This window comes from Eublepharis macularius, chromosome 10 (genome assembly GCF_028583425.1).
Source record: "Eublepharis macularius isolate TG4126 chromosome 10, MPM_Emac_v1.0, whole genome shotgun sequence".
In the NCBI taxonomy this organism is placed as follows: Eukaryota; Metazoa; Chordata; class Lepidosauria; order Squamata; family Eublepharidae; genus Eublepharis; species Eublepharis macularius.
Window position 1 is genome coordinate 81,524,483 of NC_072799.1, and position 14,636 is coordinate 81,539,118.

Sequence of the window (14,636 nt, forward strand, 5' to 3'; positions counted from 1 at the left end):
GTTAGTCTTAAAAGTGATACTGGACTCTTTTTGATTTAGCTTTTATGGAGAGTCTAAGCTTGATTTGATCTAGAACTCTGTAGAGTACCTGTAGAACTCTCCTCCACTGGTCCTCAGAAATTATAATCACTGCACTGACTTAGTGAGACTGAAGGATGTATTGGCGCTCATGCATAAAGTCTGTTCCAAATGCCTCTACACGAGATGCCGGGGCACATGGTCTTCAGGTGTTGGGAGACGCAACGTTAGCCAGGAAGTGTAGTTTTGAAAGACAGAGCTGGTGGAGATTGCTCCAAAGGGGATGGATTCTCTCATAGCCCTCCGCCGTCTCTGGCATGCCAGACTCTCTCCCCTTCTAGTGCTTTTACCCTGCTACTCTTGCTGCTTAAAATTTTGAATGAGCTGAGCCTTGGAAGGGCAAAGTCTCCAGGAGGGGAGACGCCAGAGGCAGTGGAGGGTTGTGAAAGACTCTGTCCACTCTGGAGTGATCTCTGCCAGCTCTGTCATTTAAAATGACTCTTCCTGGCTAACATTGCACCTCCCGACACGTGAAGAACACGTGTCAAAAGTATTGTGTAGAGAGACTCCTAGTGTCATCTGAAGAGACTTTTTAAAAAAATCTTTCAATACTAGACTTTTTGATTCTTCCCCTTTCTTCTTGTTGATCTTATTTGTATTCTTTCGGGGAAATGGCAAGTTAGCAATAGCCTTGACAAGCACAACTCCTCTGAACATTCCTCCCCACTGACTCACTACAATTTGAACCGTACAAAATTTAATAGCAAAAAAACTATCTCATTCTGGAGAAGGCTGCGATATTCTTTGCATCTCTTTGGAAGAAGTTCACCACTCCAGGATCTCTTCTGCATTCAAAGGTAAACAACAGGGGAATCCCTCAAGGGTGGAGGATATTTCTGTGTTACCGTATATAAAATTATAGTGGCATGCTCTAGTGGGGTTAATATCTGAATGAAATGATGAAGAAAAAAATAACAGTTAAGTTTCAGTCTTCAGATAAACATGGATGATTTCACAAAAGGAATATCAACATCTTTCCACTGAGAGAGAGTGTTTTTGTAACTAACAGTGAAATCCTGAAATCAATGGGCTTAGAGTGGAACAACTCTGTTTAGGATTTCACTGTACCGTTATAAAAGTGATAGCCTGATTCAGTTGTAATTGCTTGCTAGGTAGTTCGCACACAATGAATTAAATTCTTCAGAACAGGAAGGAGAGTTAAGCTGTGTAAAATTCCAGCCCTGCCCCGTCTCCTAACAAGTGCAAAAAGTTTCTGCTCAGGTTTTCCTCTGGGTGCTCAAGGGTTGGGGGGTGATGGACATAACAGGAGGCAGGAAATCCAGGGCGGCTTTTTGCAGGAAAGAAAGAGAATCTGCAATGCGATTCTCCACCAAGGAGAAGAGTGGTAGGAGGGATTCTTTCTCTCTCTCTCTCCCTGCCTCCTGTTATGATGACCACCCCAGAGTTCAGTGCCTCTAAACTCCTGGAGGATATCCCAAGTGGAGGCTTTTTGCAAGAGACAGAGAGAGAATCTTCCCCATCGCTCTTCCCCAGGTAGAGAATTGCATGGAGCGGCTGTTCTTTGTAAGACTACATTACCCAGGGAACCTTGCAGAACCTACCATGTGCCCGTGCATCTCATGTAGTCTTCCTCCCAGTCTATTTTCTTGTGATCTTTAAATGAACCACAAATCTCTTTTCTGAGAAAATGCACAGATGACAGAATAGTTTTATGTTACTATAGCTATAGCAAAAAAAAAAAGTCCAAACCAGCCAAACAACTAGACCAGTCTATGATTTGGTAGTTGTAGTAGCTCTCAGTAGAATCTGCAGAAGGCTACCGTTTCCAGGCAAAAATGAGGTGAATTGACAAGGGGTTGGTCAGTGTTATCTTTTTTGCCTTGAAACTGCATAGGATTAGGAACTTCCTGCCAGGGTGAAGAATGGTACATTCCACTTTTTGCTATAATATGTGGTACGTGTGCAGCCTTGGCCCAGGCTTTTTGATGGCAGAGAAACACACAATTCTTCCCTGCTGCCAGAGGAATGGCAGCAATGCCATAGGAGTTCCCTCTTATAAGAAAAGGGATAGTTAGTAGAGTTCCTCAAGAGCTAGTAGGAATTCTAGTCAAAGGAAGAGTGGCGGTCCCTCTAACCACAAAACACCAGTAATGATGGCACGGGCATCCTCTGAAATGAAATTTCCTCAGAAGCAGTGATAGAAGATACACTTGTTAGGAGAAGGGGCAGGGCTGGAATTTTACACAGCTTAACTATCCTTTCTGTTCTGAACAAATTAATTCATTGTGTGCGAACTACCTAGCAAGCAATTACAACTGAATCAGGCTATCGCTTTTATAATGGTACAGTGAAACCCTTAACAGAGTTATTCCACTCCCCAGAGAACCTTGCGGGACCCAACACATGAAGCACACGTGTCATGTGTCTTGTGTAGTTTGGCTCTGAGATAACAATGCAAAGGATGACAGGACAGCATTGGCAAAGAGCCTGAGCCTAAAAAGTTAACTAATGGGTGGGAGGAGCAGGAAGCAAAAGCAGGGGAAGGCAGAAAGTTTCAGTGTACAGACTTTTGAAATCTTCCCCTCTTTTCTTCTTCCCTTCCCAAAAGCCATAGTGATGCTGTGGAAGCTTCACTCTGCTCCTTTCCACAAGTGCTGTCATTGCTGCTGCAGGTGGGCGAACAGATGAAACAGGGGTCTTGAAAAAGACATTTTGCTTGCAAAGCAGTGTTATGCACATTATTGCGAGTGCACACATTTTTTTAAGACAGTTGTTTATGTTGTGTGTCTGTATTTTTTAAGGTGATTGGACAAAACTTTTCCCTCTTTTTTGTCAGTGTCACTGCATGGGGGTGGCAGAGAATATCAAAGAAGTGAAGAAGTTAGAGGGAAGGGATGAAGGAAGCTTTTCTTCCATTCCAGCTGTGCTAACAAAACTCGGGCAGCTCACACCTGAAAGGGTAAGGCTGCAGCTGCACTAAAAGTTAAATAAATTGCCTTAAGTAAGCACTTGGACAGGAGAGAGGGAGGACAATGAGGAAGGTACTGAAATGCAGCACTTTGAATGAAACATTTTCAGGATTGTGAGGAATCCATCAATTTAAAAAAAGCATGTCAGTACTGGAGGAAATGGCTAGTACACCTTGCTTCTCAGTGCGGTGTAGTGGTTAGAGTGTTGCTCGATGACCATGGAGAGCTCGGTTCAAATTCCTGCTCTGCCCTCAAATTCAGGTTGAATCCACATTCACCCATTACTCGCATGTTTATCGGATATCTTCCGTTTGCCTCCAATCCGCAATTTTTCCCTCTTCGTTCACATTCCTGCTTCCAATCCGTCTTTCTCGCGCGTCCCTCCGGTCACATGGCTGCTCGAAAACCGCTTTTTTGGGCGGGACCTTTTTCCCCGCCCATTTTTTTCCGTTATTTCAATCTTGCCTTATAAAGAAACATCATTGAAGATAATGATGCCTCTCTTCCCCCCACTGACAGCACTGATGGCTCTCTCCCGTTTCTTTTTTGGAAATTTGGAAGCATGTGGGAAGCTTTCATGGGCATTTCCTATGCAGGACAGTTCAGTGCTTGAATTTTACTGAAGTTTCACTTCCTTGGAGCGTCATTATGTTCCCAATAGTCACTGGCTGAATCCGCATTCACCCCACACCCGAATTTTCCGCTTTTGCGGGCGGGAACAAATCTTGCCGATCTTTTAAAAAAATTTTTTATTGTTTTAAAATTACTTTTCCTTTATTTCAATATCATGATATATAGATAACGATGTCTTGTCTCTCTGATGCATTGATGGAGACCCAACAGTGTGCCCGCATGTCTTGCGCCCCATTTTCCTTGTGTGAGGTTATAGAACATCATCCCTGACAGTTTTCGAGGAAATGTAAAATGTCATTGGGGACCGATTATAACTTGGGGGAAACATGGAGGAGTGATGGAGGTCCTGCTCTGTGTTTTCTTTATTTCGAATGATTGATTCACCGTAATTTCGATATTACAATAATATAAAATAAAAAAAATAAAAAACAGTTAAAAAGGAAGTTTCGCGAGTCCGTTCTGAGGATGGATTCACCCCCAAATGATTTTTCAAACTACCAGATTTGATTCAGAAACAGCATAATCAATAAATCCAATGCTATGAAGTCAAAAACAGTCTTTTGCAGACAACGGAGCACTTGCAAGTTGAATTAGCCAATAGGAATTCTCGGAACGGCTGGAGAGACAGGAAGGGGGGTGGTTTTTAAAAAAATCGCGTAAATTGCTCATTGGCCCGTTCACGGCCACCGTGAAACTCCCGTTGAAAACCTGTGACCACATATTCGGTAGAAATGCGAATGAAATGCATCTGTTTAATGAGGTAATGTGACCGGCACTCGGGATTGTGTGGGGAATGCGGGGAACATGCGACTTAGAATGAGTAATGTCGATTTGACCTCAGAGTGGTAATACACATTGCGAATTACCTTTGGACACTCAAGTGCAGGATTTTATGTGTGGTCCTCAGTTCACATGCAGGCAGTGTCTTGTTCAGCGCACGTCCGTGCCGCTTTCACGGGCGCTCCCTTTGTGTGATTGTACTTGCATGTGACTACAAACACCATCACCAAGTTAGGAGGGCAGAGCTCCAATTCAGCTCTGTTTTCACAGCGAGAACTCTCAGAGATGAACACTGTGCAGCCAGTATTTTAGGCTCCTCTGACTTGAGAATTTGCATTTCTTTAAGGCGTGAGAAAGCGTCAAGTTCTGCATTTCAATGAATGGATATGGGAGGTGGTGGAAACTTGGGAATTTGGCAGTTGTAAACAACCCGGGATATTTTTTTAGCAGAATGACACCCTTCTGTGCCCCCCTCCCTACGTTTGCCAACCAGCTGACAGAGGAAAATGCCTCTGGCGTGCTTTCTGCTCCAAGCAATACTTCATCCCTCTAGTCTCAGGTGTCATTCTGTTTAGGATTAAAGGGGACTGAGTACCTTTCCTATGAGAAAAGGCTGGACTTTTTAGTTTGAGGGGAACAGCTTAGGGAAGACATGATAGAGGTTTATAAAAATTATGCATGGGGTAGAGAGTAGATAGAGAATTTTTCCCCCTTTCCTGCAATACTAGTATTCATGGACCCAATGGAGTTGTTGGGAAATAGGTTCAGGACTAACAAAAAAAATAATTCTTTACTTAACTAGTAGGAAGTCAAAAGGCTGTACAGCTAGAGTTTCCATTTGGTTTACAAACGGGGTTTTTTTTGTTAGAACTTGTGAGGCCACGATTCTACACACACTGATTTGGAAGTAAATCCCGGTAGGCCACCTTCTCCATAAACACACATGGATTGGGCTACATTTCTTGAATGTGATATTCAGGGCTTTTTTTCTGGAAAAGAGGTGGTGGAACTCAGTGGGTTGCCCGCGGAGAAAATGGTCACATGGCTGGTGGCCCCGCCCGCTGATCTCCAGACAGAGGGGAGTTGAGATTGCCCTCCACGCCGCTCGGCGGCGCGGAGGGCAATCTCAACTCCCCTCTGTCTGGAGATCAGGGGGCGGGGCCACCAGCCATGTGACCATTTTCAAGAGGTTCCAGAACTCCGTTCTCCCGCGTTCCCCCTGAAAAAAAGCCCTGGTGATATTATGTCAGTTCACCAGAGTTAACAACCCTTTTTTAAAAAACAAATCCTCCTTAAATCACGTGGGCAGATTCAGCTGTGTTCCTAAAATTCCCTGAGCAACAGAATGGCTTTGTTGAACTGAAGAGTCTTTATCTGTTGCTTCAGTTTGTCTTTATACTTAATTATAGTCTTTTGTTACATCTAATTTGTTTTGTTTTCCCCCTGTAAGAACATATCTCATTAGCAAAAAAATCAAAATAATGACACAAAACCTTACTCTGCCAGCTTCATGATACAAGTTTGGACTTGATGTCCTCGGAGAGGGAGCTTTCCCAAAATGTCATTCGACATTTTACTGGTCAAGATTAAAAAGTTGATGGAAAACAAGTGATTTTTTTTTCTTAGACACCCACTGTGGAAATGTTGCTTCCAGCTAAAGTATTGTCAAGGGCTTGAGGAAAGCTGAAGGGCAGAACCATGCTTGTGAGAAACAAGGGAGTGGGTTTGTTTGTTTCTGTCAGAGGTCAGCAGTGGCTAAAATGGCTTCCAGATGTGCTGAGAAAACACACTTATATCCTAAATAGATTTACTGCAGTCTACGCCCATTGATTTCAATGGGTTTAGATTGGAGTAACTCTGCTTAGGATTTCATTGTTAACATCTCTCTCTCTATTCTACTCCTTTTATAGTCAATTTTTCTGCCCGGTGGGGATCCAAGGCAGCATACTTTGGCCCTTTCCTCCATTTTATCCTCACATCAACCCTGTGAGGTAAATTAGGGTGATTGTGTGTGTGACTGGGCCAAAATCATCGAGTGTGCTTCCATGGCAGAGGGGGGATTTGAACCTGTGCCATTTTCACACTCTTTTGCACAAAACTCACAGAACAAGAGCATCATCATGGCATGATTTCTGATGCCACCCCGTCATGATTCTGTTTTCGTGACGTGATGACATGAGAAATCGCGCCATGAAGACATCCTCATTCCGTGAGTTTTGCATAATGTTAAAAAGTGTGGAAACGGCCCTGGGTTTCCCACATCCTAATCTGACACTCTAACCCAGTGTTTCCCAACCAGGGCCGATTCTGCATGGCTTACCTGAAGCCAGAACGCTGCGGAACATGCTGGGAAAAACGCGGAAGATCGCATTTTCTTGCGCGAGTTTTGCGCAATCGTGCAAAACTTGCACAAGAAAACGCGACCTTCCACGGTTTCCGCAGCATGTTCCGCAATGTTCCGGCTTCAGGTAAGCCATGCGGAGTCAGCCCAGGATTCCACAGGACATCAACTGGGGTTCTATGAGAAATCAGCCAAGAATTCAACATTTGTGTAAAAATAGACAAGCACAAACATCACATGTCTACTTCAGAGATACCTGCTGAGAATTGAGCTTTCTTTCCAAATGTTTCTTCCTTGTGGAATAGAGCATGCAAAAAAAAAACCCTAGTTAAGCAGAGAATTGAAGATATTGAATGCCAATCCGACGGCTCTAGTTTACAAAATATAAAGGTTTGGGTAAACATCAAATACCCTGCAGAACCAGCCAACTATTTAACATCTTTGGAAGTAAAAGGGTTTAGAAGGACCTTCACTTTAGCCAGGTGCTCCGCTCTTCCTTCTTCCATACTTGAAGGCAAGTATTCCCTTTACTGAAAGGCTTTGTACTTGCCAGTCCAGGGAGGTGGACACCATGGAACACAGGTTGCACTTTTTCATATAAGCTGGCACATAAACATATGCACACACATATACATAGCTGCTCTTTGCAAATAAAATTCAACTTTTTCTAGCCTGTAAATGTTTTCATAGGCAGGGGGTTTTCAGGATTTGAAAAATTAATTTAAGGGGGAAATCTTAGGAAACACTGCTCTAACCACCACATCAAACTGGCTGTGTGATAGATATTTGCACTCATGCAGATGGATGACTGAGAGTCTCTCTACACGAGATGCCTCTGCACATGTTCGTCAAGTGTAGGGAGACGCAATGTTATCCAGGAAGCGTAGTTTAAAAAGACAGAGCTGGCAGAGATTGCTCCTCAGAGGGTTTGTTAATTTCATCTTTGCCTCCCTGAAGGCTCTGTCAATTTCACCTCTCCAGCCTAAAACTGTGTGGGATCTCAACCAGAGGGCAGCAAGGAATGGAAATGAGCTGGAGCTACCTTCCAGAACCAGGCTTGGACCTGGAGAGGTCATCATGGGCTGAAATTTCCCTTCTGGCACTTTACAGCAATTTCACACAGCTCCAGTGTTTAGCAAAGCTGACTCTGTCTTTTTAAACTGCCCTTCCCGGCTAACATTGCATCTCCCAACACGTGTTCTTTACGTATCAGATGTCTCGTGTAGAGAGACCCTACAGGTTGACTACACTCATCTCTTTGATACCATTGAGCCTAAGGTACAAGCAATTCCTAACACATATGTACTGTAATCTTATGCTTTGCAAGAACTGAACTTTGTATCTTCCTACTGCATTATATGCTAACTGAGAAGCATTTTTACCTAAGCTCTACATGGAAGGAGTTGGGGGGGGGTTATTGTGAAATAGTTATATTTTGGAAGTAATTAATTCATAGCACTTCTGCTATAATATACAAATTCAGGAGCACACAGAAGGACCCCCTAATAGTTCCAGGAACCGCAGTGCTAAGTCATCAGCAGCTGTGCTTGTGGCTCTGCTAATATACAATGATGTTCTAGGATGGTCACTTTCTTTTTCAGGTTCATCAAAATGAAACATTGGAGTGTGTTCCATTTTATTCTTCTAAATGCTTTGATAACAAGTGCTGTCAGCTTGGTAAGTTTTCATTCCTGCTGGAAATTTATTTTGGCCCCACAGATTATCTTTGGCTTTCCCCGTAAATTTTTGAAATGAATTAGAATTCTTTATTAATCCCCCAGATCTAGAATGCAAATGAGCTTTTATTATTATTTTTTCAGAACTCCAGTCTTCCATTCCTGTTTTAGAGCTTGATTAATAATTTTGGAGATATGTCTGGTTATGTGATTAATTGGACAAAAATCAGAATCGATGCCACTGGGAGACAATATATCTCAGAGTGTAATTACTGATGGACATTTTCAATGGTGCCCAGATGTCATGACTTATATTGGAATATTGATTCCAAGAAATATTAATTACATGAACTTTAATAAGTTGATTTCTGATACAGCCTTAGATTTGGAGAGATGGGCAACTCTATATCTGTCAGTATGGAAGAAAGTAAATACACTCAAAATGAATATTGTAACTTGAATTATATATTTGTGTGCAATCCCTTTCTGTATACCTTGTAGATATATTCCTAAAATTAACACCTTGTTTTGGATTTCTTTAAAGAGGATGCAGGTTGCAATGAATGAAGGGGGATTTTGGTTTTCCAGACCTTAATTTATATAATCAAACATATATTTTTTTTACTTGTACAAATTATTGGGATCATTCCATTGGATTATCCATCTTGAGCTCTCTTGGAGGTTTCATGGTTGGAGCCACTCTTTAAATAGGATGTTAAAATGGATTCTGTTCCTCCTACAATTTCTGTAGTTAATAGTGCATAATATCAAGACAGTGTCAATGTAACCTATTTTCATATGCTAAATTAACATTATGGTCCAATCCAGATTTTAAAATTGGGAGGAAATCTTTTTTATGGAAGGCTTGGATAGGCAAGGAAATTTTTAATTTAGATCAATTGATAGGCTATGACGATGAATTTTTGTCATTTTCTCAGCTATGGTCTAGATGTGATTTACTATCTTCTGCTGAATGGCAATATTTATTACAGTTGCAATATTTGTTGGTGTTCAAATATGGCCCGGCAGCTTTGAGTGCTTCAGAATCTCCCCCACTTTCGGAAACACTTATTGAATCAACACATAAAATGAAGCCTACAATATTTGTCTATAAATATTTGAGGTCAGTCAATAAATATGATATATAGAGTCTCAGAGATGAATGGAATAACGAGCTAGATCTTCCAGTTCTGCCAGAGCAATGGAATAAGGCTTTAAACCTGTTGCTGCTATGAAGCCCTACTCCCTGTTCACTCCTGGAGGGAGGACTCACCAGTAGGATTGCCAGACCTCACTTGGCAACCAGCAGGAGAGTGTGTGAGGTGGGAAGAACGATGGAACAGGCAGCTCAACTAGCCTTGGACATTGGGGGGGGGCACTGTATGTCTCTCTCTGTGGGTATGTGTAACTCTCTTAATATTAAGTTGCTTTTCTTTGTCTAAGGTAGGAACGCCTCCTGATTGCCTCCTCTGTCTCTCTGTGTCTCTTGAGAGATTCTTTCTTCCTGCCTCATAGCCTTCCAAGTGAAAGGATGTATTCTTCAGAGCTTCTGCCATGAAGTCCTCATCCACATACCAGCATGCAAGCCTGATGCCAGATTAGCTGGCTGTGTCAATGGGGAAATTTTACCTTTAGACTAGGATGCTTTCTTTCTACTCCAAGATATCGCCATGAACGGACTCTACCTTAGTAAACTGTGTTTTATCTTTTCTACAGTTTGATTGCCTGAGAATTACTGCATGTTAGGGAAATGTTTCTGACTGAGTAACTCTGCTACTTTCTGCAACCAAACAAAATATAACTATTTCCAGCGGTCATTTGGTAAAAAAAAGAGCGGGAGGAACTCATCAGCATAACATATTAGCATAACTCATTAGCATGTACCACACCCCTTGCCATCGCCGGAAATGTGTCATTAGCATAACTGATCTGCATATGTCACACCTAATCACCTAAAACCACCTAATCTGGCTGCTTTGGACCCAATCCTGGCCATTTAGGACCAAAATTGGGCCCAAAATGGCAAAAAGGGTCTGGAAATGGCCAAAAAGGGGTCCAAAATGGCTGAGAGTCAGGTGGGTGGGGCCACTTGACATGTGACCTCTTTGGGGACCTGCTGAAACTACATTCCTGAGCGTTCCCCCTTGAAATGAGCCCTGACTATTTCAAATAGAGGGGCCATGGGGCAGCCGTCAGTGAAGTCACATCTAGAAATGGATAGATTTTTTTCTCAGAGATGGCATCACACTATCACCAATTTTTAAAAAAGAAAAATCTTTCTCCAACTAGTCCTTGGAGGACTAGCAGGAAAGGCCTGTGGGAGGGGGATCTCCCGCCTCAAGCAGGCGCATAGCAGCCCTAGTCGTCAGGGCCTGGCTGACAGCAACTACTGGGGAACTTGCTATCTTGCAATGCGCAAACTTACCCAGATGCAGTGTTGGCTATGACTTGATGCCACACAAGTCTCCTAGGCCCAGCGGCAGCTTCAACACCACTTATGTGACCTGGGCAGGCCCAGCAGTGAGTGCCACACAACTCACCTGAATGTCTTGTTGATCCATATATCAGAAGGCTAATCAGATATATATCTAAAGAGAATGCCTTCATTGTAAGCTATTTTGCCTTCGTGAATCTCCCCTGATGTATTAGCTGAATGTTAGCTTGTAATTGGCTGTATAAAATGGCCAATTTTTAAAATTGTATATATTTTTATTTTTTAAATGTATTAATGCCGGCGAAACATGGGATTGCATGTCTAGCCTTCTCTGTTTGACAGCAGCTGTTTCGTATCTGGCTCTGAGTTTAGAAAATAAAACAATAATATCCACTAAAGCACGCAGATCCAGTTACACTCAGTTACACTCAGTCTGCTTCCAATTAATGACATGGCCACAATGTAAACAGCATTTTTTCCAATGATTATGTTATGTTTTTCACTTCGTTTCCTTCGAAGTACTTAAAAAGGCAAAGGAAAACAAGACAATCTGCTGTCACCCTGAATCTGTCTTCTCTGGAGATTCCTTTCCCCACTTCTACAATATTCTAGCCAGGGCTTTTTTTCAGCTGGAACGCAGCGGAATGGAGTTCCGGAACTTCTTGAAAATGGTCACATGGCCGGTGGCCCCGCCCCCTGATCTCCAGATAGAGGGGAGTTGAGATTGCCCTCCGCGCCACTGGAGCGGCGCGGAGGGCAATCTAAACTCCCCTCTGTCTGGAGATCAGGGGGTGGGGCCACCAGCTATGTGACCATTTTCTCTGAGGGCAACCCACTGAGTTCCACCCCTTCTTTTCCCAGAAAAAAAGCCCTGATTCTAGCATAAGGCTTTAATTCTGGTTATCTGTGATGGAGAGGTGTACAGGGTTAAACTTGGGGTGACATAACAGCGATGCACTACCCTCAAATGGGTATGGATCACTGTTGTGTTGATTTCTAGTAACACTTGAGCACTGTCCATGTGACTGGTCCCTGGGGAACAATTCTGGCATTGTCAACATGAGAAACTTGCTGTTGCCCTTAAATGACTTGTTGGGAGGTAACAAAAGAGAGAGGGAGGCTGGCTGGCTGATGTGGATTTTTGATCCGCCTCTTCCAAGTGCTATTGGTAAATTTGCCCAGGAGGAATGTTGCATCTATGGGAAGCACAAATGCTCTTGCGTGGCTTTCTGGCATCTCTAGAAGCACTGACTCAGTGCGTCAAAGTACAAATAGTTGCTAATGCTATTTAATAGGATTACTTTCATGAACAAAAGAGATTTGCTTCATTACAAAGGGAGTAAATGCACCGCGCTCTTCACTGGAAGGGCCACTGAGCCAAGGGAGCAGGGAGAGCTCCCGTGTCTCAGACCCCAAGTGATTTTTCCTCCCTGCTTCATCTAGTTATTGAATATACAATACAATGCAACGTAATGTAATGTAACATAATATAACATAAAAACAGCCCGTAGATGGGCTTTCTCTATGGTGGCCCCTACCCTGTGGAACAGCCTGCCTGAGGAGGTCAGGAGAGCCCCCACTCTCCCGTCTTTCCGCAAATGATGCAAAACTGAATTATTCAAAAAGGCTTTTTACTCAGTTAGGAGGGCTATATTGTAGGGATGGGGTCTCAGATGCTTTGCTAATGAGTTAGGGACCTTAGACTTCTCCACTATGTTGCCTTACATATTATCTGTTGCTTTAAATATGTACTCCTATGTACCACCTGTGCTCCATGTTGTCTCATGTCAGTCCTAGAATTGCTTATATTCTTTTTCAGCATTTCTTCAACTCTGTATTGGAGCTTGTATTTATTTACCCTATGGCATTGTTTATGGAAATGTTCTTGATACTGATTGTACTAATACAATACAATATAGTTATTTAGTACATTTTAATACCATTCTTCCTCCAAGGAGTTCAGGGCAGTGCACATCATCCTCCCTGCTTCTTTTTAACTTCACAAAAACTTTGCAAGGCAGATAAGGCTGGGAGAGAGTGATTAGCTCAAAGTCACCGAATAAGCTCCATGGCAGAGTTGGGAACTGAACCTGGGTCTCCCAGTCCTGGTCCGACACCTTAATTATATACCCAACTGACTGTAAATTAATAAATATAGATGAATTGTGGGGGGGGGGGAGATAAGTCTAGCCATATTCACACAGGCCAACAGACCTTATTGTAACACATCTGCAGGTTTTTAATTTGTGGTTTGTCACTGTCAGGCTCTGGCAGGGGCGCGGATGTGCAGGGCGCCGGTGTGCCTGAACTGCGGCTCCCAGACGTGGACAGGGACAGCACAGGGTCCCGCTCTGTGGAAGGAGGGGAGGTATATATCACCCTTCTTCCCCCCCTACCACTTGCGGGGCTGCTCAACCTGTCAAGATCCCTACCGCCTCCGCTTCTTGCCTCCTTGCCTCACCCTCCTCACCCTCCTCTCCTTCCTCTCCCCCCTTCTCTCTTCTTCACTTGCATATTCTCCTAAACTCCCCACTCTCCCACCACTCCTACACAACCCACCACGAGCTCTCTACTGAGCCTGCCTTTATAGGGCTTCTCCCAACTTCCCCCTCCCTTCCTCCCAGGCTCTTTCCTATCCCCGACGCCCTCCAGCTGGGGATGCGCTCAGGTGTTCCCTCCCTCGTCCCAGGCTCTCCCTGCTCTCCTATTCTTTCTTGCAGGGTGGGGCTAGATGTAGCCCAGCTGGGGACACCCGCAGGTGTTCCTCCTCTCATTCCTCCCTGCTCCCTTATCCTTTCCTGCAGGATGGGGCTGGCAGGGCCTTTTCAGGTGATGCGGCTTGGCCGCCTCTCCCTCTGATCATAAGCAGCCACCCTGGCCTTCTGGGTTCTAGCCAGTTCCCCAGGGTAAACTTTGCTGCTGGTTCCCCCTAGGACTTGGGCAGGGGCTTCTAGCCTGTCTGTCCTGGCATCCAGGACAGGTGTCCCAGGTAGGTGTCCGTGCCTCTTGTCCTTTAAGGCTCGGTTAGGCAGCAGGTGCCTGGCTGGCTCCTCCGGCGGGCTCCTTTCCCCCCTCCCTCTCTGTTGGCTGGAGCTGCATCGCCTCCTCTGGGCTCTCTGTGCCTGCTGCTGGGGAGCCGTCGGTCTGCAGGTAAGGGGTCTGTGGCAAGTCCGGGGCGCTTGGGGGGCTCGCCCCCGGACAGTCACATAATACGCAGCAAAGAAGCAGATTTGCCACTGCAAGTACACGTGATTGGGAGTCACAGCATGTCCTGTACCATGATACACACATATTGTTCACCCATTACAGTTTCCAAGTGTCCACTTAAAATACCTTACAGCCAAACTAGACAGGACAGCACCAGTCATGTTTCTCTATCTTTCCTGTTCACAGGGCTTATTTCAGGGGGAATGTGGGGGAACGGAGTTCCGGAACCTCTTGAAAATGGTCACATGGCCGGTGGCCCCGCCCCCTGATCTCCAGACAGAGGGGAGCTTAGATTGCCCTCCGCGCCGCTGAGCAGCGTGGAGGGCCATCTCAACTCCCCTCTGTCTGGAGATCAGGGGGCGGGGCCACCGGCCATGTGACCATTTTCTCCGAGGGCAACCCACTGAGTTCCGCCGCCTCTTTTCCCAGAAAAAAAGCCCTGCCTGTTCACATATGCAGGGCACCTGATTTCTATATCAACAGGGTGCACGTGTGTGGAGAGCTGAGCTACCTTCCCCACATAGTCACTTTGGGTAGTTTACTCCCAGCTTGGCTGA

At 44.4% G+C, this 14,636-nt stretch overlaps 1 protein-coding gene across 1 annotated transcript in view; it reads left to right on the forward strand.

Annotated features, from left to right (window-relative positions):
- Positions 1 to 816: 816 nt before the first annotated feature.
- The window catches only part of FGL1 (fibrinogen like 1), a 54,455-nt gene continuing 40,635 nt past the window's right edge, over positions 817 to 14,636 (forward strand). Inside the window, exons 1-2 of the mRNA XM_054989507.1 lie at positions 817 to 875; positions 8,364 to 8,439. Of these exons, the coding sequence (XP_054845482.1) occupies positions 8,374 to 8,439 (66 nt within the window). The 5' untranslated portion in view covers positions 817 to 875; positions 8,364 to 8,373. The remainder of the gene's footprint in view (positions 876 to 8,363; positions 8,440 to 14,636) is intronic.